A 27651-nucleotide genomic window follows, 5' to 3' on the forward strand; every position below is an offset into this window, starting at 1 on the left:
GGGTTGCCACGCGCGCGCGCGCACACACACACACACACAGACACACACACACACACACACACACACACACACACACGCACACACTCGGCTCCCTGCGGCGCTCACGCACGCAGCGCCCCGGGCAGATCCGCGCCGCCGCCGCCTCCCAGACCCCGGACGCCGGAGGGCCCGGACCCCGGCGCGGCTGATGCGCCCGCGCCCGCCCCGCAGCCCCGCGAGGCCCGCGGGGCCCCTCCCGCCGCCGCCGCCGCCGCGCCCGCCGCCCTCGGAGACGCGGGCCGGTCGCCCGCCGCCGCCGCGCCGCCTCCCGGCCGCCCCCGAGGCCGCCGCGCCGCGCGCCGAGCCGCCCGGAGGCCGCGCCCCGCTCCCGCGCCCCGGGGGCTGAGGCCGCGAACTTGGACCGGCCGCCGCCCGCAGCGCCCCGCCGCCCCTGCGCGCCCGGGGCCCCGGCGCTCGGACCCGCGGGCCCGGGGCCGCCCCGCCCGCCGCTGCACCTGCCCGGCCCCTCCCCGCCCGCGGGGCCTCCGGAGACGCCGGCGCTTCGCAAACTTTCCCGCACCCCCCGGGGGGGCCGAGCAGCCGAACCCGGGGAAGCAGGTCCCGCCGGGCGCGCGCCAACCCGCGGGCTCCTAGCGGGGCGCCGCCGCCCGGCAGCCGGACCCCGAGGGGCGCGGGCCCCGGAGGCCGCCCGCCGGCCAGCGCCCCGCCCCCGCCCCTGCTCCCCCTGCGGGCGCGGGGCGCGGGGGGCGGCGGCCGCGCCGTGCCCGGGGGCGCCGCGGTGCATGGCCCTGCGCGGCGGGGCGGGCTGCCTGGGCCGGCTCTGGCGCGGGGTGTCGGGGCTCCCGGGCGCCTGGCCGCGGCGCTCCAGCAGCCTCCTGTGCCTGGCCGCCTTCGCGCCCGCGCCCGCGCCCCTGCCCCGCCGGCCGCCCCGCGGCGGTGGCCCCGGCGGCCCCGGCGGAGGGGGGCGCCCCCGGCCTCCCCGCCCCCCGCCTCCCCGCCGCCGCCGCCGCCGCTGCTGCGGCCGCCGCCGCCGCTTACAACTTGGACTCGGAGGCGGCGGCGGCGGAGGCGGCGGCCGGGCGCTGCAGAGGGACGCGCGCGGCGGCGGCGAGGCTGCGGGACATGCCCCCCGCGCCGGCGCCCTGCTGGCGGCCATGAAGAGGCAGAACGTGCGGACCCTGGCCCTCATCGCCTGCACCTTCACCTACCTGCTGGTGGGCGCCGCCGTCTTCGACGCGCTGGAGTCGGACCACGAGATGCGCGAGGAGGAGAAACTCCGGGCGGAGGAGGCGCGCCTGCGGGGCAAGTACAACATGAGCGGCGAGGACTACCGGCAGCTGGAGCAGGTCATCCTGCAGGCCGAGCCGCACCGCGCCGGCGTGCAGTGGCGCTTCGCCGGCTCCTTCTACTTTGCCATCACGGTCATCACCACCATCGGTAAGGCCGGCGCCCGGCTCCCCACACCCAGCCCGCGCCGCCCGGAGGGGCCGGGAGCAGCAGCCGGGGAGGAGCCGGGAGGAGCCGGGAGGCGGCGGCGCGCGGCGGCGCGGGGCTGGGTGTGCGGAGCCCGGGCCGGCTCCTCCCGCCTCCCTCCGAGCCCCTTCCTCTCGGCGCCCGGTTCCCGGAGGACCCGGCTGGGCTCTCCCCGCGCAGCGAGCGTGTGAGCCCGGAGTGTGCGGGCTCCGGGGGGCGGAGGCGCCGCGCCGGGAGGCGAGTGGAGGCTAAGAATAACCCGCAGACACCCACCGCCCCGGCCTCACACTTACTACCGCTCCGAGTTGGGAGGGCGGCCTGGCTGCCATCCGCCTGTGGAGAGACTCAGGTGGCCGGCCGGCCGGCCCTCCGGGCGTGGGAGGCGCTGACCCCCGCCAGCCAGCCTCCTCCCTGCGGGCACCCCTTTTCTGAGCCCTGCAGCGGGTGTGCCAGGCCTGGGGGGAGAGAGTTTGTGTCCGGTGGTTGGCGAGGGGCCGGCAGCCGGTGAACGGTGCTGGGAACAAGGAGGCGCCCGGGGAGACGGTCCTGGCCAGCCCAGCCCAGGGCCGCGGGCAGGACCAGCCTGCGTGTTGCCTGCAAACCAGAGAAGTTGGCCCCAGCCTGGGGGAGCCCTCTGGTAGGCCCCGGAGGCTCCCCTGGCCCCCACCAGGCGCTGTGCTCCCCGCATTCTCTGTCGGGTGCCGGCAGCACGCAGATGCCCGGGCTTGGTGAACTTGCAGACGCTCCACTTTGAGGGGGACCTTTGGGAGGGAGCTCAGGCAGATCCCTTCCTCCCAGGTTGGTGGGTGCCCGCCCGGCAGAAGGAGGTGGCGTCTGACCGGCATGCCCCAGCCTGCACCCTGCCCTCCGCACACACCCTCTCCTCGCCCTGCCAGGGCCCCGTGCTGGCCTGGGGTCTCTTTCCCGGCCCCCTCCAGCCCTGTCCGTCCCGCACCGGGAGGAGGCCCACCCCCCTCTGCTGTCCCCTCGGCGTTTGCCGTCCGGGGAGCGCTGTGTGCTGGCGGGGCTGCTCGCCGTGCCATATGCAACAGGAAGTCCCGGCTCGGCCTGCCTTCCCGGCTCGGCTGCAAACACTTTTCAGTCATCTTGTCAGAAATGTTTAATTCATGGCCGCAGCATCTCATGGTGTTGGAAGGAAGCTGTCCTTCTGTCATCTCCATATCCAGCTCTGCTCCGCGTCCGCCCGCCACCCCTCTGGCTGGAGCCAGAGCCCAGGAGAGCCTTCCCCGCCCGCGGTGTGCTCTCCTGCCGGCCGGGCCAGCCGGGCGCTGCCATGACGGTCCTTTCTGTCTGTAAACTTCCACTGTGAGCTGCGGCCGGAGCACACAGGCGCAGGCAAGGCCCTGGGGGTCAGGGCCTGTGAGCTGGAGGCAGAGGGCAGGACGGGCGCCCCTAAACTGACCTCCGGGCGGGAGGCCCCCTCTCCCGGTCTTTAGTGCTCCCCACCCAGGACAGGGCCGTCTGGCCGCTCTCTGGACACGCCACTCGGGAGAGGGTTGGAGTTGAAATCGAACCTGGAGATGTTGGTTTGCCTGAGAAAAGGAAACTGTGAGATCCGTGTTGCTCGGGGCGTGTTTATTGATTCTGACGGGTCGTTCTGGGCCTGTGCTTCCCACGGTGACGGCTGGGAAGAGAAACCATCGGGAGAGGGTGGCCCAGCGCCGTGTTATCGCAGCCGGGGCTGTGGGTGTGCCCCAGGGCGCCTGGCACAGCGCGGATCCCTCTCTGGCGGTTACTGAGGGCCAGCTGCTTTCCTGGGGAGGAAGGTCGGGGTAAGCCTCGGGGCCTGGAGGGAAAGACCATCCTCGCTCAGCTCCCCTGGGCCGGGGAGACGCTGAGCGTGGAGCCCGAGTCCAGCCGCTCAGGGCGCTTCCCAGCTCCCAGCCTCAGTTTCCCCACCCGTAGGAGGGAGGGGCATTGCACAGTGGCCACCTGCCAGGCTGATTCTGAAGGGCAGGGGGAGCCCTGGTGCCTGCAGCCACCAGCGAGGGGAGCGCTTAGTAGGTGGGCACCGGCTCCTGCCTGGGCCTGCTGTCCTGCGCTCTGCCCCAGGAAGCTGGTGGGTGGAGCCCTGGAACTTACAGGAAACAGAGCACCTTTCTAGTTAATTCTGTTTGTTTTCTTCTTCTTCTTCTTTTTTTAATATAAATGCAAATGAAGGTGTTCCAGGCCCAGAACAAAACCCAGCCCCACGCCGGCTCCCAGGCCTGTCTCCTGTCCAACAGGGGCCTGTGATCAGGTCCCTCCAGCCGGGGCGTGGGGCGTGAGCTCCCACTCACTGCTCTCACTGAGGTGGGCAGGGCCCGGGCGCGCCTCCGCTAAGGAGCCGCCTCTCACAGGCCGCTAATGGCTTGCTCTGGGAAATGGATCTTAAACACGTTGATAATGACCACTTCGCCTCGGGTCTGCGGCCGCGCCTTCGAGAAAGGCTTTGGAGGGACAGACGCTGAGTCTGAGGGAGCTCCAGGCACAGCCTAAGGAGGGCGCTCAGGGTTCCAGGGCCCGAAGGCGGCTTCGGCTCTGCCACAAGCCCAGCCCCGCTACTGCCTGCCTCGGCTGCTTCGATGTCGGTGCCACTGGTGTCCACGTCCCCGAGGTCCTGCTGTGATTCTGTTCGTGGGGAGCCTAGACCTGGGGGACGCTCCACCGAGACACCGATGGAAAGCCTGCCGTGCTTGTCTGATCGGCAGGACGGTTGGGAAGCTCTCCCCACCCCCAGGCTGTTGGTGGAGGTGGAGGTGATGGTGATGGAGGTGATGGAGGTAGAGGTGGTGATGATGCTGGTGATAGTGATGGAAGTGGTGGTGATGGTGATGGTAATGGGGGCAGAGGCGGTGATGGTGGTGGTGATGGAGTCGTAGGTGGTGATGGTGATGGTGGAGGTAAAGGTGATGGTGATGGTGGAGGTAGGCGAGGATGGTGATGGTGGTGGAGGAGAAGGTGGAGGTAGAGGTGAGGGAGGTGGTGGTGATGGAGGCAGAGGTGGTGATGGTGATGGAGGCAGAGTTGGTGATGGTGATGGTGATAGTGGTGGAGGAGAAGGTAGAGGTAGAGGTGAGGGAGGTGGTGGTGATGGAGGCAGAGGGTGATGGTTATGGTGGAGATAGAGGTGAGGGAGGTGGTGGTGATGGCAGAGGTGGTGATGGTGATGGTGGAGGTAGAGGTGAGGGAGGTGGTGGTGATGGCAGAGGTGGTGATGGTGATGGTGGTGATGGAGGCAGAGTTGGTGATGGTGATGGTGATGGTGGAGATAGAGGTGAGGGAGGTGGTGGTGATGGCAGAGGTGGTGATGGTGATGGTGGAGGTAGAGGTGAGGGAGGTGGTGGACTTGGACTGCTGGCTGCCGGGCTTGAATCCCTCTGTGGCTGTGGTCTGGGTGCACTGGGGACCCTGGCTCACTTGTCACTTCCCTGCAGGAGGCGCTTGAGGCCAGAATGGGGTTCCACCACCAGCGGCCGCTCCTGACAGCAGGGCGGGGCCTCCACCACACCCCCTTTTCCAGTCTAGCAGGGGCCGAAGTGGTGACCCCCTCAGGCTCACGGGAGAAGAAACCTGCTTAAAACTCAGGTTTCGCCTGGCGGGGCCAGGAGGGCGAGTTACAACCTGCCCTGGGAGGGCAGGGGCGTGAGAGGGGAGACTGACATCCGGGTGTGAGTCCCAGGTCCGCTGGGCCCAGCTGGCCGGGGGGGGGGGGGGGGGGGGGGGGGGGGGGGGCGGTGCTGCTGCAGGAGCCGCGGGGATCGCCGGGGCAGGCCTGGCTGGGGTGGGCACCTCTGAGACGAGGCCGAGGGCCCGTTGTCTCCAGACGCAGTGCTGCACCTGCCGAACCCGGGCTTCCCAGATGCCTCCCTTATCTGGTCCGCACGCAGCCCGGACAGCGCTGGGTGAGGCTCTCCCCGCGTCCCGGGCCTCGGCGCGGCTCTCCCAGCGCGTGTGCGCCTCCCTGGCCGCGGCCTGGCCTGCGCTTTGCTCTGGGGACCGTCTAGATGACAAGATAAGGCCTGGCCTTTGGGAGGGAAGTGGAAACCCAAGCGCTGGCTGGTGTTGTCCAGCGTGCGGAGCAGATCAGCTGAGCCGTGAGCCCCTCCCTGCGGCCTGCAGGGTGGGCCTGCCTCCAGCCTCCCTGGCTTCCCCTGGGCCCTGGCCCCCATTCCCAGCGTTGTGGAGAGCAGACTGGGTCCCATCTCCCGGCATCTGCCGGGTGGCACACCCCACACCCTGGCACTCGCTTTGCCTGGGCCTGGAGGGGTGCTGCCCCACTTTACAGCTGGTGAGACTGAGGTGCCAAACAGGCAGCGGGCCTTGAACGCCATTTTAATCTCACAGCTCACACCCACCTTCCCCATCGCAGGCACCCACCACCGCTCACCCCTCTCTCTGCCGGGCACCCTGGGCCCTGCGCTCCCAGGCTCATTCATCCCCCATTCAGCAGCTTCAGCTCCTCCCCACACTCCTGCCGGGAGGGGCGCAGGTGCAGGCACAGGTGCTGGGAGGGGCGCAGGTGCAGACACGGGGGCCTGGAGGGGTGCAGGTGCTGGGAGGGGTGCAGGTGCAGACACGGGGGCCTGGAGGGGTGCAGGTGCTGGGAGGGGTGCAGGTGCAGACACGGGGGCCTGGAGGGGCGCAGGTGCTGGGAGGGGCGCAGGTGCAGACACAGGGGCCTGGAGGGGTGGGTGCAGACACGGGGGCCTGGAGGGGTGGGTGCAGACACGGGGGCCTGGAGGGGTGGGTGCAGACACGGGGGCCTGGAGGGGTGGGTGCAGACACGGGGGCCTGGAGGGGTGGGTGCAGACACGGGGGCCTGGAGGGGCGCAGGTGCAGACACGGGGGCCTGGAGGGGTGCAGGTGCTGGGAGGGGTGCAGGTGGCACCCTGGGACCTGTCCTCCGAGGCTCCCCGGGCCAGGGCACAGGCGGAGGGCTCCGGCACAGGAATTCTGGAGGGGGAGTGCGGTGGGGTCTCCCCCTGCACAGTGACCCCCCCCTCCCGGGCCTGCCGGGCCGGGCCTGGTGTCACTGAAGGCTGTGGGGCTGCCTTCTGCTATCCCATAGGAACGTCTGTGGGGAAGTTCCCGTTAAGTCCCGGGACCAGGGGCGGCGTGGAGGGGCGCCTTCTCTCGGGAGCATGTCCTGGAGGTTGGAGATGGCCCAGGCCCCGCGTTCCTTCCCATCGTCCTCTGCTCTGGGAGCCTGGTGCCTCCCCCTGGGGTGCTGGTCTATGGGTGTGCCCCCTGACGGCCTGGCCCTGCAGGAGGAGCCCGCCCGGGCTCCGTCTGTCCCCCTGTGAGGGCTGGCGCCCCCCTCTGGGCAGCCCCCTCGCTGCGTCCCGAGTGCTCAGTGCACTGGCTCCCGGGCAGGGCCTGGGCACAAAACAGAAGCAGGTGTGGGGGCGCAGGGAGAGGGCTGGTGGCTGATGGGAAAGTGAAGCCGGGAGGAGCACACGCAGGAGCGCTGTGAGCACGGGGCCCGGCGGGGGGCTTGGTGAGCAGACCTGGGCCCCCAGGGGAAGCCGGTTCCCAGGCTGAGCACAGCCTGCTCCGCCCAGGGTCCTTGGTCCTGGCTCTGCCAGGCCCCGCGGTGCCTGGGCAGCTGCTGGGGCGGTGATGCTGGCCAGTTGGCTCAGTGGATTGGGGGCAGCGGCTCAGGGGGGCAGGTTAAGCTTGCTCCTGTGGGCAGGACAAGCTCAGTGAGCTGGGAGAACGGGGGTGACCCATGGCTCCCCAAAAGCAGAGGCTCTGGGAGATGGTGCTGGGGGCGCGGAGTCTGGGGCGCGTGGTGCCCACCGGGCTGCGGGCCTCCCGGGGCAGGAAGCTCTCTGCCCACAGCTGTGCCCGCGTCGAGTTCCGTGTCTCAGGCTCTGTGGGCAGTGACGGCTGGGCTGCCGGCCTCCCCCCAGTCGAGGTGCTGCAGGGAACGTTGGCGAGTCCATCCTGATGCCAGTCCTCTGGGGCGGATGCGTGTCTGGGGTAGAGGCCCCCGAGTGGGAGGAACCTGGCGGCTGGCACATCGTCCAACGCCCACTGGGGTCCGCGCTCAGGCGCAGGGGACCGGAGCAGAGGCCAGTGTGTGTGGATCCATCGCTGGACGGGGGGACGCGGGAGCAGAGGCCAGTGTGTGTGGATCCATCGCTGGACGGGGACGCGGGAGCAGAGGCCAGTGTGTGTGGATCCATCGCTGGACGGGGGACCCGGGAGCAGAGGCCAGTGTGTGTGGATCCATCGCTGGACGGGGACGCGGGAGCAGAGGCCAGTGTGTGTGGATCCATCGCTGGACGGGGACGCGGGAGCAGAGGCCAGTGTGTGTGGATCCATCGCTGGACGGGGGGACCCGGGAGCAGAGGCCTGTGTGTGTGGATCCATCGCTGGACGGGGACGCGGGAGCAGAGGCCAGTGTGTGTGGATCCATCGCTGGACGGGGACGCGGGAGCAGAGGCCAGTGTGTGTGGATCCATCGCTGGACGGGGACCCGGGAGCAGAGGCCAGTGTGTGTGGATCCATCGCTGGACGGGGACGCGGGAGCAGAGGCCAGTGTGTGTGGATCCATCGCTGGACGGGGACGCGGGAGCAGAGGCCAGTGTGTGTGGATCCATCGCTGGACGGGGACGCGGGAGCAGAGGCGGGAAGGACGGGGAAGAGGGGACAGAAGTCCACACGGCTCGGCGCCCACGGCCACAGCCGAAGGCGGCGCTTCCCTCACACCCGCTGCCCACGCGTGCCCGTCCCCCAGCTCCTCGGAGCGCTCTGCTCGGACTGCCCGGCGCCTGCCGCCGAGAACCCGTTAACAGCGGCCCGGCCAGCAGCCGGTCTCCTCGGTGGGAATCCGGGGCCGCCGCGGGGCCGACCGCGGCTCCCAGTCCCCCCGGAGACGCAGGCTCAGCCCGGCTCCGTCCGCAGGACGCCGCCTCACGGTGCCGAAGTGGCTGCTGAGCCTCCGGCATCGCCTCCGCATCCTTCCCGGCAGCAGAGGGAGGAGCAGCGAGCAGAGCCGGGCCGCTGAGCCTGCTCCTCCGGGAGCTCCCGGGCAGCCCCTCGCGGCTCCGCTCGCATCTCATTGGCCGGACTGTGTCTGCCCACCCCGAGCGGCCAGGGAGCCCGGCACGCGGGCCGGCCGTTCCAGGGGAGGAGGGAGTGGACACAGGTAGTGTAGGGCCCCAGGAGTCTGGGTGCTGTTCCCTCCACCGCAGAACCCCTTTCTCTCTGTGTGGACACAGACGGCACCCAGTGTGTCTGCGGCCACGGGGAGACGTGCTCTGACAGCTGTACATCTACCGAATGGACATCCTTTAGTAACAATCCCGGGATGCGTCGTGATTTTAAAGAATCCCTCCCTCCTCTTGCCAAGAACAGATCGCTGAACTCCTTTGTTGAACTTCCGTGTGTACAGATGTTGCTGGTTTTTTATAAGCATATTTTTATTGGTTTCAGAGAGGAAGGGAGGGGGAGAGAGAGAGAGAAACATCCACGATGAGAGGGAACCATGGATCTGCTGCCTCCTGCACGCCCCACTTGGGATGGAGCCTGCAACCCGGGCCTGTGACCAGGAACTGAGCTGTGACCTCCTGGTTCATAGGTCAACGCTCAGCCACTGGGCCACCCTGGTTTTTGTGTGTTTGTTTTTAACGTGGTTTTTGTGTGTTTGTTTTTAACGTGGTTTTTGTGTGTTTGTTTTTAACGTGAGCAGCTCTCAGCACGTTGGGAACGTTTGCGATGCTCTCCCTCTCTCAGCACGCTGTCTCAGCAGTCAGGGTTGGGAGGCTGGTGCCTGACCTCAGACACGGCGCCTCCGTGGGACCAGTGGGTGCAGCTGTAGACAGCGCAGAGCCTGGAGAACCGGAGCCCGTGGTCTTGGTCTCGCTCCAGCGACGGAGCGGTTTCACCCGGTCAGTCTGGTCCAGCCAGTTGGCCGTGGCCGCTGAAATGCGGAGCGGGGATTGATTGGTCATGCTTGCCATGGTGACGCCGAAGAGTGCTGTGTGTGATTGATTGGTCATGTCTGCCATGGGTGCAGAAGGGCCAGCGGTGGCATGCTGGCCATCCCTCCCTTTTCTTCTTCCTCCCCCCCCCCCCCCGGGTGGTGAAGAGAGGCCTTCTGCTGTCGCTTTGAAACGGTGGCTATTGCCCGTTTCCTGTCTTTTGCAAGGCAGAATCTGCCTACCTTGGTGTCCCCATTTGTAGACTGTGGTGACCCGCCTCCTTCAACACGTTTGGGGGTGTATGAAGTTACTGTGCTTCTTTTAAACCTCTTTCTTCATCCGGCTTTTCAGCAGGCAGCAGGCGGTGCTGCCGAGGTAGAGTATATACATAAACGTGCACAAAGCCCTACGCAGATCCGCTCCATCCAGCTCGTTCACCACGTTCCCCGAGTCCCTTTCAAGGGTAGAACACAGGTGACCACTGGCTAAGTCACCCCGCACACGGCTGGCGAAGCATGCACACACATGCAGGTGATCATGCTTTAGTGACGTCTGTGCCTTTAACGGGCTTGTTCTCCGTTCAGTCCGCTGCTGTCCTGCATCCTCCTAACCCCCTTCTCCCACCGCCCCACCCCGTCTTCCTCACCTGAGGTCGCCTCCCTCCGTGTGCCTCCCGGCTCTGCACGCCCGGCCCTGCTTTTCTACGACCCGAGCAGGACACGCTTCCTGCCTGGCTGCGGAGGGAGGCCCGTGGTCTCTCTGCTCGGTCCCAGTCTGCCATTTCCCCCTGCAGGGCGGGCCGATCCGGTCTCAGGAGCGTGAGGCTCGGTGGCCGATGCCCACGGGCCCCTGCGAGTCACCCCCTCTCGGTGGAGTCCTCTCGCTCACACAGAACAGGCTGCTCGGTCGTGTCTGCTACGAGTGGCCCTAAGTGCTTCCCCCGATGTCAGCTCTGCCTCCCTCCTCTCCTCAGCGTGGGTCATTCTTTAGCGTGTTCCTGCCTCCTCCTCAGGGAGGCGCTGAGACGGCGTGTACAGAGGTCATGGCGGTGAGGGCGATGCCCGCTCTGGTCAGGCTGTGCTGGGACGGTCACAGGCCTCACCGTCAGGCTGTCCTGGGACGGTCGCGGGCCTCACCCTCAGGCTGTCCTGGGACGGTCGTGGGCCTCACCGTCAGGCTGTGCTGGGACGGTCGAGGGCCTCACCCTCAGGCTGTCCTGGGACGGTCGGGCCTCACCGTCAGGCTGTCCTGGGACGGTCGGGCCTCACCGTCAGGCTGTCCTGGGACGGTCGGGCCTCACCGTCAGGCTGTCCTGGGACGGTCGCGGGCCTCACCCTCAGGGTGGCCGCGGCCGTGGGCGTCTGCCGGCGCTTGCTCCGTGGGAGGGGGACGGAAAGCAGCCGCCGGTGCTGGCCGCGGTCACCAGGGTGTGGGAGCGCAGCTCCCTCAGGGCTCGCCAGGAACGGGCGGTGTCGGGAGCCCTGGTGGGGCGGCCGGAGTGCGGCTGACCTGGGGCCTCCAGGGCCGGGGGCAGCAGACCGCAGCCAAGGAGCCACATGCGGCCTTCGGCCCCTGAGTGTGGCTCTTCCACAAAAGACCACGTGTGGGCGCCCACGACCAGTGCGGTTGAAGGAGTCCCCTAGTTAAGGGGTTCCTCCGCACTCCGCAGTTCCCTCTCCTTCCATCAGGGGGCGTGGCCGGCTGTGGTTGGGGATCCATGCCCGGCCCATGGCCCCCTCCCCCTCCCCGCTCCCGGCCGCCTCCCCAGCCAGCGCTTGGGCTCACGGAGCCGAGCCGCTCCGCTCGGCTCCTCTGGGTGAGCTTTGTTTGTGAAGGGCTGGCCGGCCCCTGCTCACGCAGCACCCCCCCCCGCCCCGCCCCCCGCCCCCCGCCCCCGCCCCCCACCCCTCACCCCACCCCCACCCCCGCCCTCGCCCCTCACCCCCCACCCCCACCCCCGCCCCTCGCCCCTCACCCCCCACCCCTCACCCCCCGCCCCTTACCCCTCACCCCCCGCCCCTCGCCCCTCGCCCCTCGCCCCTCATCCCCCACCCCCACCCCCGCCCTCGCCCCTCACCCCCCCACCCCACCCCCGCCCCCCACCCCTCATCCCCCACCCCCACCCCCGCCCCTCGCCCCTCACCCCCCACCCCTCACCCCCCACCCCCACCCCCGCCCCTCGCCCCTCGCCCCTCGCCTGTTTGCCAGGGAGCCCCAGGCCCCTGATGATGTGCACCCGCTGCCCAGGCCGTCATTCCATCGCCTCACGGCCGGCTCCCAGCGGCCTGCAACCCGGCCACAGGCCCCGGCTCCCCGCCACAGGCCCCGGCTCCCCGGCCACAGGCCCCGGCTCCCGGCCACAGGCCCCGGCTCCCGGCCACAGGCCCCGGCTCCCCGGCTCCCGGCCACAGGCCCCGGCTCCCGGCCACAGGCCCCGGCTCCCGGCCACAGGCCCTGGCTCCCCGGCTCCCGGCCACAGGCCCCGGCTCCCGGCCACAGGCCCCGGCTCCCCGGCTCCCGGCCACAGGCCCCGGCTCCCGGCCACAGGCCCCGGCTCCCGGCCACAGGCCCCGGCTCCCCGGCCACAGGCCCCGGCTCCCCGGCCACAGGCCCCGGCTCCCGGCCACAGGCCCCGGCTCCCCGCAGACGTCACCTGAGTCCTGTGTCCTGTGCCCAAGCCCCCAGCTCAGCACCTGCTACCCGGGCTGCCCTCCTCCCCTCCCCTCCCCTCCCCGGAACCCCCCCCCCCCCAGGCCCCCCCCCCCAATCCCCTGTAGGCCCGGCTCCGGGCCAGGTGTCAGGCTGCCCCCCCTCCCCTCCCCGGGACCCCCCACCCCCCTTAGGCCCGGCTCCGGGCCAGGTGTCAGGCTGCCCCCCCTTCCCTCCCCGGAACCCCCCACCCCCCTTAGGCCTGGCTCCGGGCCAGGTGTCAGGCTGCCCCCCCTCCCCTCCCCGGAGCCCCCCACCCCCCTTAGGCCCGGCTCCGGGCCAGGTGTCAGGCTGCCGGGCGCAGGCCCCGGAGGGTGTTTGCGGAACCTGGAGCGAGTGGAACGGCCTCCCCGGGTGCTGTGCATCATTGTTCTGGAAGGTTCTCCAGGTCTTTCTGAAAAGCAAACGCTCGAAACAAGGTGCTGGCGGCAGCGGGAGGCGGGCCGTCCTCCACACCCAGGCCCCAGGCCTGCCCGGGCTCCGGCCCGAGCTGCTGTCTGGGCCCCCCCCCCACCCCCCGGGCCTGCCAGGGGCCACCCCGAGCCCCTGCACTGCCGCAGGGACGCGGTCCCCGTGCGGGGCCTGAGCACAGCCTCCGCCCTCTGCAGGGAGCGTCCGGGCCGCCTGCTCAGGCTGCCAGGGCCCCCCCTCGAGGCGGGATTTGCCCACCGCCTGGGCACCACGGAAGGTTCCGGACTCTCCTTCCTTTGGGCAAAGGGAGTGCCGGCCTGGCCCGGCTGAGCCGGGAAGGCCCTGCGGAGGGGGTGACGCCCTGGAGCTGGCGGGTCCCAGCCCCCAGCCCCCAGGCCAAGTCCAGCTTCTGAGGCCGAAGGCGCTCCCAGCGTCCTCGCTGGACGGGCGCCTGGGGCTGGCCCGGGCGGCCCTCTGCCCCGTAGTGGCCGGTCCGGGTCCGAGAGCCTGGACCCACCCCGCCCCGCCCCGCCCCGCCCCCCCATTCCCTGTTCTGGGAGGGGCCCTCCGCTCGGCCCATTGCCCTGGGGATTGCTGTTCAGGGAGGAGAGCGAGTATTGGGGTCATTGTCACAGAAATGGTGGTCACCGTGGTGGGTCAGAGTCCCGAAACCCGAGGAACGTGGCAGGTCTGGGGGCTCTGGACAGCCGACACTGAGGAGGGAAAGCGGGGTGCGGGTGGCACTGATGGCTGGCCCAGCGCTCCCTAAAGAGGAGAAAGCAGGAGAAGTGGGTGCCGGGTCCTGTGGAGAAGTCGGGGCTCTGTGGCCTCACTGCCCATGGCCTCACTGTCCGTGGCCTCACTGCCCGTGGCCTCGCTGGCCTCACTGCCCATGGCCTTGCTGCCGTGGCCTCACTGCCGTGGCCTCACTGCCCGTGGCCTCTCTGGTCTCACTGCCCGTGGCCTCGCTGCCCGTGGCCCCACTGCCCGTGGCCTCTCTGGTCTCACTGCCCGTGGCCTCACTGCCCGTGGCCTCGCTGCCCGTGGCCTCTCTGGTCTCACTGCCCGTGGCCTCACTGCCGTGGCCTCGCTGCCCGTGGCCTCACTGCCTGTGGCCTCGCTGCCCGTGGCCTCTCTGGTCTCACTGCCCGTGGCCTCACTGCCGTGGCCTCGCTGCCCGTGGCCTCTCTGGTCTCACTGCCCGTGGCCTCGCTGGCCTCGCTGCCCGTGGCCTCGCTGCCCATGGCCTCGCTGGCCTCGTTGCCCGTGGCCTCGCTGCCCGTGGCCTCGCTGCCCGTGGCCTCACTGCCCGTGGCCTCTCTGGTCTCACTGCCCGTGGCCTCGTTGCCCGTGGCCTCTCTGGTCTCACTGCCCGTGGCCTCGTTGCCCGTGGCCTCACTGCCCGTGGCCTCTCTGGTCTCACTGCCTGTGGCCTCGCTGCCCGTGGCCTCTCTGGTCTCACTGCCCGTGGCCTCGTTGCCCGTGGCCTCGCTGCCGTGGCCTCGCTGCCGTGGCCTCACTGCCCGTGGCCTCGCTGCCCGTGGCCTCGCTGCCCGTGGCCTCGCTGGCCTCACTGCCCGTGGCCTCGCTGCCCGTGGCCTCGCTGCCCGTGGCCTCGCTGGCCTCGCTGCCCGTGGCCTCGCTGCCGTGGCCTCGCTGCCCGTGGCCTCGCTGCCGTGGCCTCGCTGCCCGTGGCCTCACTGCCCGTGGCTCAGTGATGTGGAGAGTCGGGAGGTGACCCGTGCTGCCTGCCCTGTGCCAGCCTGGCCTCGGGTGCAGTGTGCCCAGTGTCCGGGATGAGGGCCGTGGGCGCCGTGGGCATTGCTGAGCTCCGTGGGGGTTCAGGTGTGTTTCTGGCTGCCTCGGGGAGCGGTTGGGAGGCACGTTTCGAGGCCCAGAGAGGATGGGGACTGAGCCCACGTCTCTGTCCTGCCTGGTCTGAGGGCTGCGGGTCCCTCTTGAGCCTAAGGTGCTGGCGGGTGGGGTGCCAGGAGGAAGCAGTCCGGGTGAGGGTTGGGGCTGTGGTGAGACCAGTCACTGAGCGGGTGGGGGGCACCGGGCCTCCCCTGCCCACCTCCTGCCCTCCCCGCAGTAGGGCGGGCGAGAGGGAGAAGGCCGGGCCTGGCAGAGGCCACGAGCCGGCCCCCGGGGAGCGGACAGCGGCCATGAGTGCGGGCGGCGGGGCCGGTGCTGCAGGGCCCGCCCAGCGCCACGGTGGCCGCTCCTGAGCACCTCCGGGTGCCGAGTCCCCCTCCCGCCCAGCGGCCAGCGGGCTGCTGCCAGGTGGGTGCCAGGGCAGCAGGGCAGCAGGGCGGGCGGCTCCCCAGGGAGGGCTGGAGTGGGGATGGGCTGGCTGTTCAGGCTCAGCTCTTGGGCGCCCCCTGGGGGCAATGAGGTCAGGGCCTCATTCCTAAGCCAGAGCCGGGAGCCAGGAGCCGGGCTTGTGCTGCCTGACTCGTGGGGACCCTGGGCCAGGCCCCGGGCAGCTGGGCCTCCACCCCGTGGCTGCTGTGGGTCCCAGCACCTTCCTGTCTGGGAACTCCAGAGGCTCCGCCCCCGCCTCAGGGCGCACACGCCCTCCCGGGAGCGCCTCCCGAGACCCGTGGCCCCCCCCCCCCCCCGTGGTCATGGCCACGGCGCCATCGGCCCCTCGGAGCCCCTGCAGGGCTGGGGAGCAGGCCGGGCTGCTGGCCGGAGGGAGTCTGTGTGGCCGCGTGGCTGAGGTCTGGGGCTGTCCCCGCCAGCGTCCCTGAGTTTCCAACTATTGGGGGCTGGAGAGCAGCAGTTCTCAACCTGTGGTTTGAATGTCCCTTTCACAGGGGTCGCCTAAGACCATCGGAAAACACAGACACTTACATTACGATTTATAACAGCAGCAAGGGCACCGGTGTGCAGCAGCAACGGGAGTGACTTTGTGGTTGGGGTCAGCACCCGGGAGGAGCTGTGTGAAAGGGCCGCGTCAGGAAGGCGGGAGCCCCTGGGCTGGAGGGACGGTCTGGCCACCGGAGACAGGCCTCTGCCCTCCCGTCCCAGCGTCACGCTTGGGTGGCTGCACCCCGACCTGGGCCTGCACCCTGCCCCCGCCCCCCCCCGTGCTGCCCCCCAGGCCCGCAGGCCCCGCCCCTGCTCCGCGGGGCTCCCTGGCCAGCTGGTGCCCTCAGCCTCCCCTTGCCTCTCGCTCTGTCTTCAGAGACGCGCCCGAGTGGACTTGTGCTTCCTGCCACGACCTTGACTTGGGACAGCCCAGGCCTCCACTCAACTAACCCCGGTAGGAGGCCGCAGCCCGTGCCGCCAGCCCCCTGTCCCCCCCCCCCGGGCGCTGCACCCCCAGCCTGGCGCGGGGGCTTCTGTGACGGGGCAGCGGGAGGCCCGCACCCCGCAGGGCAGGGCCACCCCTCCGCGCAGACACAGGCCTCCTGCACGTGGGCTCCTGGTGGGGCCTGTGCGGCACCGGCACCTGCGGGCGGGGCTGTGCTCTCGGCCCCCTCCCCTGCCCTTCCCCTCTCCCCCTCCCCTCCCCCTCCCCTCCCCTCCCCCTCCCCTCCCCTCCCCCTCCCCTCCCCCTCCCCTCCCTCCCCTTCCCTCCCTCTCCCCTCTCCCCTCCCTCCCCCTCCCCTCCCCCTCCCCCTCCCCTCCCCCTCCCCCCCCTCCCCCTCCCTCTCCTCCTCCAGGCCTCCTCTCTCAGGTGTGGGGTGTTAGCCGGGGGGTTGGGGGCGGCTGCAGAAGCTCAGGCAGGGCGAGAGGGTGCACCCCTCTCCCTGGGGCGTCCTGGCAGCGGCCTGGACCCCGGCACAGCGCCTGGGGCAGTCCCATGGCTCCGGCCGCGCCCCCTCTGCGTCCCCAGCCGTCCCGCCTCAGTGCCTTTCCCTTGTGGGTCCTGGTCAGGCCCAGGAGAGGTTCTACTCAGAGAGGCTCAGCAGCCTGCCCGAGGCCACACAGCCCACCCCCTGTCCTCCTGCCGCTCAGGGCCCCCCCCCCCCCCCCCCCCCGGGCAGGGCTGCTCCCGCTCAGGGCCCCGGCCTCCCCCAGGCAGGGCTGCTCCCCGCTCAGGGCTGCTCCCGCTCAGGGCCCCGGCCTCCCCCGGGCAGGGCTGCTCCCCGCTCAGGGCTGCTCCCGCTCAGGGCCCAGGCCTCCCCCCTCCCTCCCCCGGGCAGGGCTGCTCCCGCTCAGGGCCCCGGCCTCCCCCGGGCAGGGCTGCTCCCGCTCAGGGCCCCGGCCTCCCCCGGGCAGGGCTGCTCCCGCTCAGGGCCCCGGCCTCCCCCGGGCAGGGCTGCTCCCCGCTCAGGGCTGCTCCCGCTCAGGGCCCCGGCCTCCCCCACTCCGGGCAGGGCTGCTCCCGCTCAGGGCCCCGGTCTCCCCCCCTCCCGGCAGGGCTGCTCCCGCTCAGGGCCCCGGCCTCCCCCCGCCCTCCCCCTGGCAGGGCTGTTCCCGCTCAGGGCTGCTCCCGCTCAGGGCCCCGGCCTCCCCCCGCCCTCCCCCTGGCAGGGCTGTTCCCGCTCAGGGCTGCTCCCGCTCAGGGCTGCTTCTGGTTTCCTCCGGAGCCTCAGAGGCCCGTCCGGGCGGGAGGAGCCGGCAGCTGCCCTCGGCTCAGGTCTGGCCCCAGCTGGTTCGTTCACCTGCCCGGGGTCAGTGTCTGCCCCAGCCCTGGCTCACTGAACCCCGGGCTGTGCCAGGGGGAGGTGGCACCGAGTGTCCCTGCCTGAGCCTCGGCTCAGTGCCGTCGAGGCTGCCTGTGGCCCCTCCCTCGCCTCTGTGTTGATCAGCCTGTCTGACCCCCCGGGTTCCCCTAGCGTTCTTGTTCCCATTACACAGACGAGGAAGCTGAGGCCCCGAGGCTCCGGGAATGTCCCCAGGCCTCACGGTGGCGCTGGTGCCCTGCCTCTCACCGGCCAGAGGTGGGATCCGCTTAGGAACCTGCCTCCTCCAGGAAGTCTTCCCTGACTGCTCGGGGCTGGCCACCCCGTCTGCCTTCTCCGCTCCCACTCGGGGGAGCAGAGGCCTGGGAGGACGACAGGGGTGTGGAAGGAGCAGGCTGTGGGGCCCAAGCCCGGACGTCCCCTCGCTGGGCCTCAGTTTACTCAGCTGAGGAGGGGGTGACGGCACCCTCTTTGCGGGCACCTGTCAGCTCCCTGCCTCCCCCTGAGGTGACCCCGCCCCCTCATCCTCTCCCGCCCCTGCACCCCCAGCCCCGGGCTCCGGGTTCCAGAAAATCCGCCGGGTCAGGTTTGCTGAGGGAGCCAGCCAGCGTGTCTGGGCGGCGAGAGGCTATTTTGGGAAGGCGCCGGGAAGGAGGCTTCTGTTGTGCTTTGTTTTGTTGTGTTGTGTTGTGTTTGCTCCTCGTGATTACCAGAGGTGGCGGCCTGCTCTGCTCCCGGACCCGGCGAGGGCTGTGCGGGGATTGGGGGGGGGGGGCGCGTTCTCGGGAGATGGACCGTCAGACTCCTGACAACCGAGGCCACAGGGGCCTGCAGCCAGCCCGTCACTTGTCACTGTCAGCATGTTCCAGGCGGTCTGAGCGCAGGCGTGTGTGTGTGTGTGTGTGTGTGTGTGTGTGTGTGTGTAAGCAGGGGCCTCCGATCCTGACTTACCAGAATGGTGCTTCCAGCTCTGCCATTGCCCAGAGGTCCACCTTCCCACTCACCAGCCCATGTCCAACCAACCCGCCTTCTCCAACCACTCATCCCTTATCCATCCATCCATCCATCCATCCTCTTATCCATCCATCCATCCATCCTCTTATCCATCCATCCATCCACCCACCCATCCATCCATCCTCTTATCCATCCATCCATCCATCCATCCATCCATCCATCCTCTTATCCATCCATCCATCCATCCATCCGTCCATCCATCCTCTTATCCATCCATCCACCCATCCATCCATCCTCTTATCCATCCATCCACCCATCCATCCATCCTCTTATCCATCCATCCATCCATCCATCCATCCTTCCCTCCATCCCCTTATCCATGTATGCATGCATCCATTCCTCCATCCATCCATCCTCCACCCATCTATCCACCCACCCATCCATCCCCTTATTCATGCATGCATCCATCCATCCATCCCCTCATCTCCTCATCCATTGTTGATTTAACCATTGATTCACCTAAACATCAGTCTGCTCATCCATTTGTCTATCCATCCATCAATCTACCCGCCCACCCGCCCGTCCTGGGAGACCTGCCCACTCCGGGCCTCCACGCCCCTCGGAGGAGCTGGGGTGACACGGCCCCTCCTGCTCCGAGGCGCGGGCGTGGGGATGGGGGCCGGCGAGGCCGTGGCCGTGCGGGGCGAGTTCTCAGGAGGGAGCTCCTGCCGCTGGCACAGTGCCGTGTGCACGGCCATGCTGGTCCGTGTGAGTGTGTGGGCGAGGTGTTTCCTGGAGTGGGTGTTGGGGTCAGGAGGGGCCGGGTGGCCCTGCCCCAGGGGCTCACATTGGGGGGGCGGGGGGCTCAGCCGCCCCGGAAATGTCAGGTCTCGGTGGGCCCAGAAGACGCCTGGAACGGGGAGGAGGGTCCCCTGCAGGGGGGACAAGGAGGACTAGGTCAGGGGGCGAGGGGGGCCTCCATGTGACCCGGGGCAAACGGCGTGGAGAGGTAGGAGAGTCAGGTGAAGGACGTGCGGAGAGTGGTGCTGACACACCGCCTGCCCGGCCGCGGCAGGCGCGCCGGCTCCCAGAGGAAGGCTACGGAGCGCTGCTGGCCGCCGGCCCGAGGGAAACCCACAGGATCGGAGGCCGACAGGCTGGTGGCTTCTGCCCTTGCTCCTCACCGGCTCATGCCACGGACCTGGGCCAGCGGGGTGGGCAGGGCCCGCAGCCCGCGCTGTGCCCTCCCCTCCACATCAATAGGCATTGAGGACGGAGGCCTGTGCGTGGGGTGGGGGTGGGGTGGGGGGGGGGGAGAAGGGGGCCCGGACGGCCCTCGGGGGACTCAGCAAACGGTCCTCATGCGCAGGCGCCAGTGACCGCGGCTCTGCCACCCCAGCCGCCCAGGTCCTGATCCCACGCAGGAGAGAGGCGGGACGGAGCCAGCGCCGGGCCCTGCGGCCGAGGGCTCCGCCTGGGGCTGAGGGAGGGCCCGCCGGAGCCCCGAGCTCGCCATTGCCTGGCGGCCGGCAGCGGCAGCGGCCAGCAGTGTTGGGCATGTCGCTGGCCGGGAACTGGCGATCACCACACCGGCCCTCCCTCTGAGAGCTCCTCAGGCCGCACCTCCCGGCGCAGAGGGCAGAGGAGGTAACGCGCCATCGGCCTCCGCTCCTGCACGGCTCCTGCCCTCGGGAACACTGGGTTCGGTGACCCCCGCTCCCGTCAGAGGCAGCCCCTCTGCTCACCAGGAGCACCAGAGGCAGGCGGCAGGCAGAGGCTGAGCTGGGGATTGAACCCGAGCCCCTGGGACAGCCGAGGGCCCGGAGGGAGGTCCCAGGTGCAGTGGTCGGCTCGTCCACTCTTCCTTTTAAATACACGTTATTGATTTTTCACAGAGAGGAAGGGAGAGGGAGAGAGAGTTAGAAACATCCATGAGAGAAACATCGACCAGCTGCATCCTGCACGCCCCCCCACTGGGGATGAGCCCGCAACCAAGGTCCATGCCCGTGACCGGAATCGAACCCGGGACCCTTCAGTCCGCAGGCCGACGCTCCATCCTCTGAGCCAGACCGGTCAGGGCCACTCTTTTCTTGTTTCAATGTATTTTCAGAGACAGGAAGGTGGGCTGTGAACGTGTCCTCTGAGGCCTGGCCTCCGTGGCTCCATCGGAGAGGCTGGCTGTCCGCCCTCCGGGGGGCGTCCCCGGGCGGGTGGGCGGGCAGCAGGGACAGAGCCGGGGCCCAGACAGTCTCCGCCAGGGCCCAGGAAGACCACAGTCCGCCCGTTTCTCATCCAGGCCCCGGGGGGGAACACCGCGCACCTCCCAAAGGCGGTCCCCCTCCCTGAGGGAGGGACTCGGGGCACCCCCGTTGTAGCTCCTCGCCCTCTGGGACTGTTGGCGGTCCCGCCACCACCACCGCCGTCCTGTGGTACCTGCTGGTATTTGGCTGGTGCTGCTGTAGTGGACGGTAACTTCTGGGGGAGACTTTCCACCACCGAGAGGGTGAAGGACACCCCCCTGGTTTGATGGGTCCCGGGGGAGCCTGGGCTGTGGGCGGGTGCGGCAGGCCTGGTGGGCCCGCAGTCCTCCGAGCTCCCGCCAGAGGGCGCCCTTGCACCTCCCGTCCCAGACGGACTCCAGTGCAGGCCCGTGGGCCCTGCAGGCTGTGGCTGGAACCGTCGTTTCTGCCCATTAAACTCTCATTGGCCGCACGTGAGCCTCGGCCCCAGCCCCAGCGAGTTCACCTGTGGGCGGAGGGTTTCCCCGGGCACGCTCCACGCTGCTGTCTCCAGCCTCGGATCGGGGGTGGGGGGGGGGGCTGGAGGGGTGTGTCTGGGTGCCCAGCGCCTGCTGGCTGTCTCTCAGGGAGAGCTGACCCCGTGGGTGCCTCATGAGAGTCCCAGCAGCCGGCAGCCCTGAGAGATGGAAACGGGCTGCCCCCCACCAACACCTGCTGCTCAGAGCTCAGCTGGGAGGCCCTGGGCCAGGCTCCTCCCCAGCCCTTGCCCCTGCCCGCTCCACGCTCAGATCCACACCCTCAGGCGGCTGCAGGCAGGGCCGAGGGCTGCAGCCTCAGTGTTTTCTCTCCTGCGAGATGGGGAGGCGTTCCCCTCGGGGGTTGTGGGAAGGGGCCTCAGTCTACCCAGAAGACCCTGCTCCCCGGGCGTGGCCCTCCTCCGTCCTGTCGGGGCAGGTGGACCTCTGCTGCCGGGGGAGGCGGCCCACGGGCCATGTCACCTCTGTCGCCTCGATTTGTGCATCTGTGAAATGGAACCGTTGTGGGCTCAGTGACGGGGGGGTGGGAGGAGGGGAAGGGGGCTGGGTGGTGGGGAGCCCGGCATATGGCTCGCTGAGCCCCTCTCTGCTGCCCCCTTCCTCCCCCAGCCCCTCCTGCTCCCCCTCCCCCCTGCCATGTTGGGATGCCTCTGCTGCAGACAGACAGATGGCTGCTTTGTCTTGTTTTGAGTGCCCCGTGCCACATGTAGGAATGTGTAATTAGACACCAATTAGATCCCACACTCCAAACCCCGTCTTCGGGCTTCTCTCCGAAATCAGGGCCCTGGCCCCCACGGCCTCCGCCCGGCCGCAGCCCACTCCCCTCACCTGCCGGCCCCACCTCCGCGGACAGGCCGCGGCTCCCGGGAGGGACCCCGGGGCGTGCGGGGTGTCTGCGCTGTGAGTGCTTTGTCACCCACACACGCGGCTGCTCCTTCTCCGCCGGCACAGCGAGGCGTGGGGCCTGCGGAGCCGTCATCAGTCGCAATCAAAACACTGGCGGAAGCCAGAGGCTCTGGTGGGGGGCCGTCCGGAACGCGGGGGCTGAGGGCTGGGCTCAGGCCGGGCGGGGCCGGTCCCCACCTCAGGGCGCTCTCCTCGGGGCCGCACCTCCCAAGGCGCTGAGTGACCCCGGGGCTGGGCCCTCCAGCGCCCGCAGGAAAGCCACAGCCCATTGGCTCAGGGCGGGGCTGGCACCCAGTCAGAGCCCACAGGGGTGATGGAAGCCGGATCCCGGGGCTGAGCTCCGGGGTCCTGTGGTGAGGGTGGGGGGGGGGGGCTGGCCAGGGCAGTTGTTTCAGATGACAGAGCGAATGCAGGAAAGCCACACCTTCACCTGACTCTCTTTTTTAAAAAGAAAACGTGGATTTTTATTGCTGTCAGAGAGGAAGCGAGAGGGAGAGAGCAACGTCAGTGATGAGAGAGCATCATGGACCGGCTGCCTCCTGCACGCCCCCTACTGGGGACTGAGCCCACAGCCCAGGCCTGTGCCCTGACTGGGAATCAGACTGTGACCTCCTGGTTCCTAGGGCAGTGCTCAGCCACTGAGCCACGCCTGAGTCTTAATCGTGTGTAGCTCCTCCGGAAACCTGAACGGGGCCCGGTGTGGCAGGGGGAGCGGAGGGAGGGAAGGGTGAGAGGGGGCGAACCCCAGGACCAGCAACAGCACGGAGCTGCGGGGAGCCTGGGGGAGAGTCCGAGACCTGTGGAGTGGCTGTGGGCTGGGAACTGGTAACGGCCAGCGGCGGGCTCCCCAAAGCCCTCGGTGGCCTCCCTCCTCGGCCTCCCTCCTCCGGGGGCAGGTGGGGCAGGCTGGGCCAGCGCTGACCCGGCCGGAGTGGGAGCCGCCAGGAAGCCGGGGGCCCGGACGGCTCTCGTCCTCTCGCCCGCCCCCGTGCTGCCCTGAGTCATTCCTAATGCGATTTGTGCCCATTGAACTCCTACAGCACCGAGTGCTCGCCTGCGCTTCATAAATATTTCATTCTCTTCCGGCAGCAAATGTGCCGAAGCCCAGAGGCCCAGTGCCAGCTCCGGCCGGGCAGGCAGGCTGGTCCCCCCTGCCCCCTCCTCTGCCCCGCAGCTGTGGGCGGGAGGAGCCAGGCCTACCACCCACACCTGGCACCGGCCTGCCAGCTGCTCCCACTTGCAGAGCTGGGAGCTGGGAGCCGGGGAGCGGGGAGCCAGAGCTGGGAGTGGGGAGTGGGGAGCCGGGAGCTGGGGAGCTGGGAGCCCGAGTGGGGAGCCGGGGAGCCGGGAGCAGGGAGCCGGAGTGGGGAGCCGGGGAGCCGGGAGCGGGGAACCTGGAGCCGGGAGCCGGGGCTGCAGTGGAATTGGCAGGAGAAGACAGGGAAGCCTGGGGAGGGGGACGGACCAGACAAGGTCCCTGTGGGACTCGGGACTCAGACCTGGGGCCGGATGCCAGGGCCGGCCTTGTCCGAGTGTGCAGCAGCCCATGGGAATTCTCGGCGGGGATTGACGCGGAGGGGCTTCGGGCAGCTCAGGAGGGGCCTGGCCCTCTCAGGCCCCGGGCGGCCAGAGGCAGCGGACGGAGCTGTGTGCGTGCCTGGTGCCTCCACGCCCTGTGCTACTCCGCTCCACCCGCCTCGTTCCCCTGCTCCGAGCGCCCGGCTCTGCGGGAGGGCCCGGCTGCCTGGGGCCGGGCAGGAGCCGGGTGGGTGTGGGATGTGCGGAGGCTCGTGGCGCCCTCTCGGCGGGTCCCGTGAGCAGAGGGGACGAGCAGCGGGACAGGCGGGTATTTGCAGGACCCGGCACCTCCGTGGGCGCAGTGCCTGCACCGGCTCTTCAGAAACTCAGACACGGGTCCCGGGACCCTCAGCGCCTCCCGGCTCCGGCCTCCCCGTGCTGCCCACTGGATGCTCCGCACCGGGAGCCCGGGGACCATGTGACCTGCAGGCTACCCAGGTGCGCACTGTCCCCGGGGGGCTGCCTGTTGGCCGGTGCTGACAGCAGGGGGGTGCAGAGAGGCCCAGACTCTGGGGTGCGGTGTTTGAGCCAGAAAAGGCCAGATCGGCTTCCGCCAGGGCACACAACCCACAGGGGCCGCCAACTGACGTTACCACCGTGCACACTCCCCGCATCCGCCCTGCCTTCTGTGGCAGCCGCACAGGCGGGCCCCGTGGACGGGCGGCGGGCCCCGTGGCGGGGCGGCGGGCTCTGTGGCCGGGCGGCGGGCTCCTGGCGGGGCGGCGGGCTCCGTGGCGGGGCGGCGGGCCCCGTGGCTGGGCGGCGGGCTCCTGGCGGGGCGGCAGGTGGGCCGGCGGGCCCCGTGGACGGGCGGCGGGCTCCTGGCGGGGCGGTGTGCGGGCCAGTGGGCTCCGTGGCGGGGCGGCGGGCTCCGTGGCGGGGCGGCGGGCCCCGTGGCCGGGCGGCGGGCCCCGTGGCCGGGCGGCGGGCCCCGTGGCCGGGCGGCGGGCCCCGTGGCGGGGCGGCGGGCCCCGTGGCGGGGCGGCGGGCCCCGTGGCCGGGCGGCGGGCCCCGTGGCGGGGCGGCGGGCCCCGTGGCGGGGCGGCGGGCCCCGTGGCGGGCCGGCGGGCCCCGTGGCCGGGCGGCGGGCCCCGTGGCCGGGCGGCGGGCCCCGTGGCGGGGTGGCGGGCTCCGTGGCGGGCCGGTGGGCTTTGTGGCCGGGCGGCGGGCCCCGTGGCCGGGCGGCGGGCCCCGTGGCCGGGCGGCGGGCCCCGTGGCGGGGCGGCGGGCCCCGTGGCGGGGCGGCGGGCTCCGTGGCGGGGCGGCGGGCCCCGTGGCCGGGCGGCGGGCCCCGTGGCCGGGCGGCGGGCTCCCACCCCGCACGGGGGTACATACGCACCCGTGTGTGTGCCGAGGTGCTTCATCCCCTCCCGAGCCGCCGTCTCCGTCTGCATCGCTTCCTTCCAGGCAGAACTTCCTCCCTTTATTTTTTAAATATATTTTTATTGATTTCAGAGAGGAAGGGGGAGGGAGATAGAAACACCAATGATGTCTCCCTCCTGCACACCCCACACTGGGGCTTGAGCCTGCAACCCAGGCCTGTGCCCCTGACAGGAATCGAACCTGGGACCCTTCAGTCCGCAGGCGGACGCTCCATCCACTGAGCCACAGTGGCACAGACATAACTTCCTTTGGAAGTCACGCCATGCAGATCGGCTATTAGCAAATGTTCCTTACTCTGAAAATATATGTGGCTTTCCTTCTTAAAGGCTATTTTCTCTGCGTAGACAATTCTGGGTTAACAGCCTTTTCCAAAAAGCTCTTAAAGGTGCGATTCCACTGTTTGCCGGCCTCCGCTGTTTGTGATGGGAAGTAAGCACTCCACCAGCCGTGCCCCTGTGAGGGACCCCTTGTTTCTCTCTGGCTGCTTTCAAGATCGTCTCTCCTTGGTTTCCGGCAGTCTCACTCGGACGTGTGGCTTTCCTCGTATTTATCCTGCGTGGGGTTCACGCGGCTTCTTGGATCTGTACACGCGGGTCCTTCCCTTCTGGTCTTGGTCTGTTTCCCTTCTGCGATGCCTTCCCCGATTGCCCGCAGCGGTCTGAGGCGGCGCTTGTTTATTTATCTGCGCTCCTCTCTGTCCTTCAGATCGGGCGGGTCCTATGGGTCCGTGCCGACCTCCCTAAACAAAGCAGAGGCGGGCGGCAGGTGTGAGCCCTGAGCCTGGCGCACCATCCGCGCTGGCCCAGAGAGGGCGCGCTGGCCCAGAGAGGGCGCCCTGGCCCAGAGAGGGCGCGCTGGCCCAGAGAGGGCGCGCTGGTCTTTTTCGTCGGCCTTGAACCTTGGCAGTGTTCTTTGCAGTGAATGGGCTGTCTTTATTTTTTTAAACTTCGTGTTGCTCTAAGAAGAACCATGAAGGGGCTTCCACACTCTTCTTCCTCTCCCAACGGAAATGCCGCAAATCACCCCCCCCCATCACCCCCCCCCCCCCCCCCCCCCAGGCTTCAGCTGACAGCTCTCCACCGATTCCTCCGACCCCTCTCCCCTCCCTTCGGGATCTGGGCAGACTCCAAACTCACCCCAAGGAAACCACCCAGGTGCCCCCTACCCGTCTGCATTGGTTGTCTCTCTCCTCTAACCCTCGCCCTGAACCCGCCCATGATGGGGGTGTCCCACCCCCTCCCAAGGACACTCCCCGGCCCCTCCCCATTGAAACACCCCCAAGCCCGCCCCCCCTCCCCGCCATCCAACCTCACGGGCCCTCCAGTCACCGGCTCTCCCTGTGCTCTCTCCCCCCCCGGCAGGTTACGGGCACGCGGCCCCCGGCACGGATGCCGGCAAGGCCTTCTGCATGTTCTACGCGGTGCTGGGCATCCCGCTGACGCTGGTCATGTTCCAGAGCCTGGGCGAGCGCATGAACACCTTCGTGCGGTACCTGCTGAAGCGCATCAAGAAGTGCTGCGGTATGCGGCACACGGACGTGTCCATGGAGAACATGGTGACCGTGGGCTTCTTCTCCTGCATGGGCACGCTGTGCATCGGCGCGGCCGCCTTCTCGCAGTGCGAGGACTGGAGCTTCTTCCACGCCTACTACTACTGCTTCATCACGCTCACCACCATCGGCTTCGGCGACTACGTGGCGCTGCAGACCAAGGGCGCGCTGCAGCGCAAGCCGCTCTACGTGGCCTTCAGCTTCATGTACATCCTGGTGGGGCTCACGGTCATCGGCGCCTTCCTCAACCTGGTGGTGCTGCGCTTCCTCACCATGAACAGCGAGGACGAGCGGCGGGACGCCGAGGAGCGGGCCTCCCTGGCCGGCGCCCGGAACAGCCTGGCGCTGCGCCTGCCCGGGGAGGCGCCGCGGGGCCGGGCGCGGGGCGGCAAGGCGGACGGGGACCTGCAGTCCGTGTGCTCCTGCTCCTGCTACCGGCCTCCGGGCCGGGCGGGCGGCCGCCCCGCCGCCGGCCACCAGAACTCGCTGGGCCTGGGCGGCCAGCTGGGCCCGCAGTACTTCCACTCCGTGTCCTACCGCATCGAGGAGATCTCGCCCAGCACGCTGCGCAACAGCTTCTTCCCGTCGCCCACCAGCTCCGTGTCGCCGGGGCCGCACAGCCTCACGGACGTGCACCGGCTCATGCGCCGGCGGAGGTCCGTCTAGGGGGGCGGGCGGGGCGGGCCGCGGCCGAAACCGGCGCCCGGCGCCCGTCACATTCCACCGGCCCCGCCCGCCCGTCCTGCTCCGGGTTACCTTCTGTTTCTGTTGATGTCGGAGAGGAAGGGGGAGAGCGAGAGATGGAGAGATCCGTGATGAGGAGAATCATGGACCGGCTGCCTCCTGCACGCCCCCCTGGGGACACACCCGGGCTGTGCCCTGACCGGGGATCGCACCGTGACCTCCCGGCCCCTGAGCCGCACAGGCCGGGCCCCCTGGTCCTTATTTATTAGCTGTTCTCGGCCGGAGTCATACTGTCATCGTCATACGTCCTGTCCTTCCTTCCGTCTCGGTTTCCTTCCCCGCCCCCGCCCCTTCCAGCCGGATGGAGCTGCCCAGTCCTCCTCTGAAACAGCATCTGAGCATGAGCATGGGCTTCCCCCGCCTCCTGACCAGCAGCATATGCCTTACATCCCCCGGCGGCCCCCGCGGGCGGCCCACCCAGGACGGTGACACCGAGACCACGAGACCGAGCGGAGGGTGCCCGGCCCAGAGCTGCACCCACCACAGCCTCGGCGCCCACCTTAGGGCGTCCGCCAGGGCGCCACTCTTCCCCCCCGGGGGCGGGTGGCTGTGCGTGTGCGTGCGTGTGCCTGTGTGTGCGTGTGTGCCTGTGTGTGTGCC

General features: G+C 69.7%; 1 protein-coding gene across 1 annotated transcript; it reads left to right on the forward strand.

Annotated features, from left to right (window-relative positions):
- On the forward strand, positions 1-27651 carry KCNK9 (potassium two pore domain channel subfamily K member 9). The gene is made up of 2 exons (XM_036437518.2): positions 1-1437; positions 26120-27651. The coding sequence occupies exons 1-2, from the start codon at positions 783-785 to the stop codon at positions 26971-26973; spliced, it is 1509 nt and encodes a 502-aa protein (XP_036293411.2). The 5' UTR covers positions 1-782; the 3' UTR covers positions 26974-27651.

The sequence above is a fragment of the Pipistrellus kuhlii genome, unplaced genomic scaffold (genome assembly GCF_014108245.1).
Source record: "Pipistrellus kuhlii isolate mPipKuh1 unplaced genomic scaffold, mPipKuh1.p scaffold_m20_p_14, whole genome shotgun sequence".
NCBI classification, from domain to species: Eukaryota; Metazoa; Chordata; class Mammalia; order Chiroptera; family Vespertilionidae; genus Pipistrellus; species Pipistrellus kuhlii.

Coding starts and splice junctions, on each gene's coding strand:
- KCNK9 (XM_036437518.2), top strand. CDS start 783: ATGGCCCTGCGCGGCGGGGCGGGCTGCCTGGGCCGGCTCTGGCGCGGG. Junction 1,438..26,119: donor CACGGTCATCACCACCATCG/GTAAGGCCGGCG, acceptor CCCCCCCGGCAG/GTTACGGGCACGCGGCCCCC.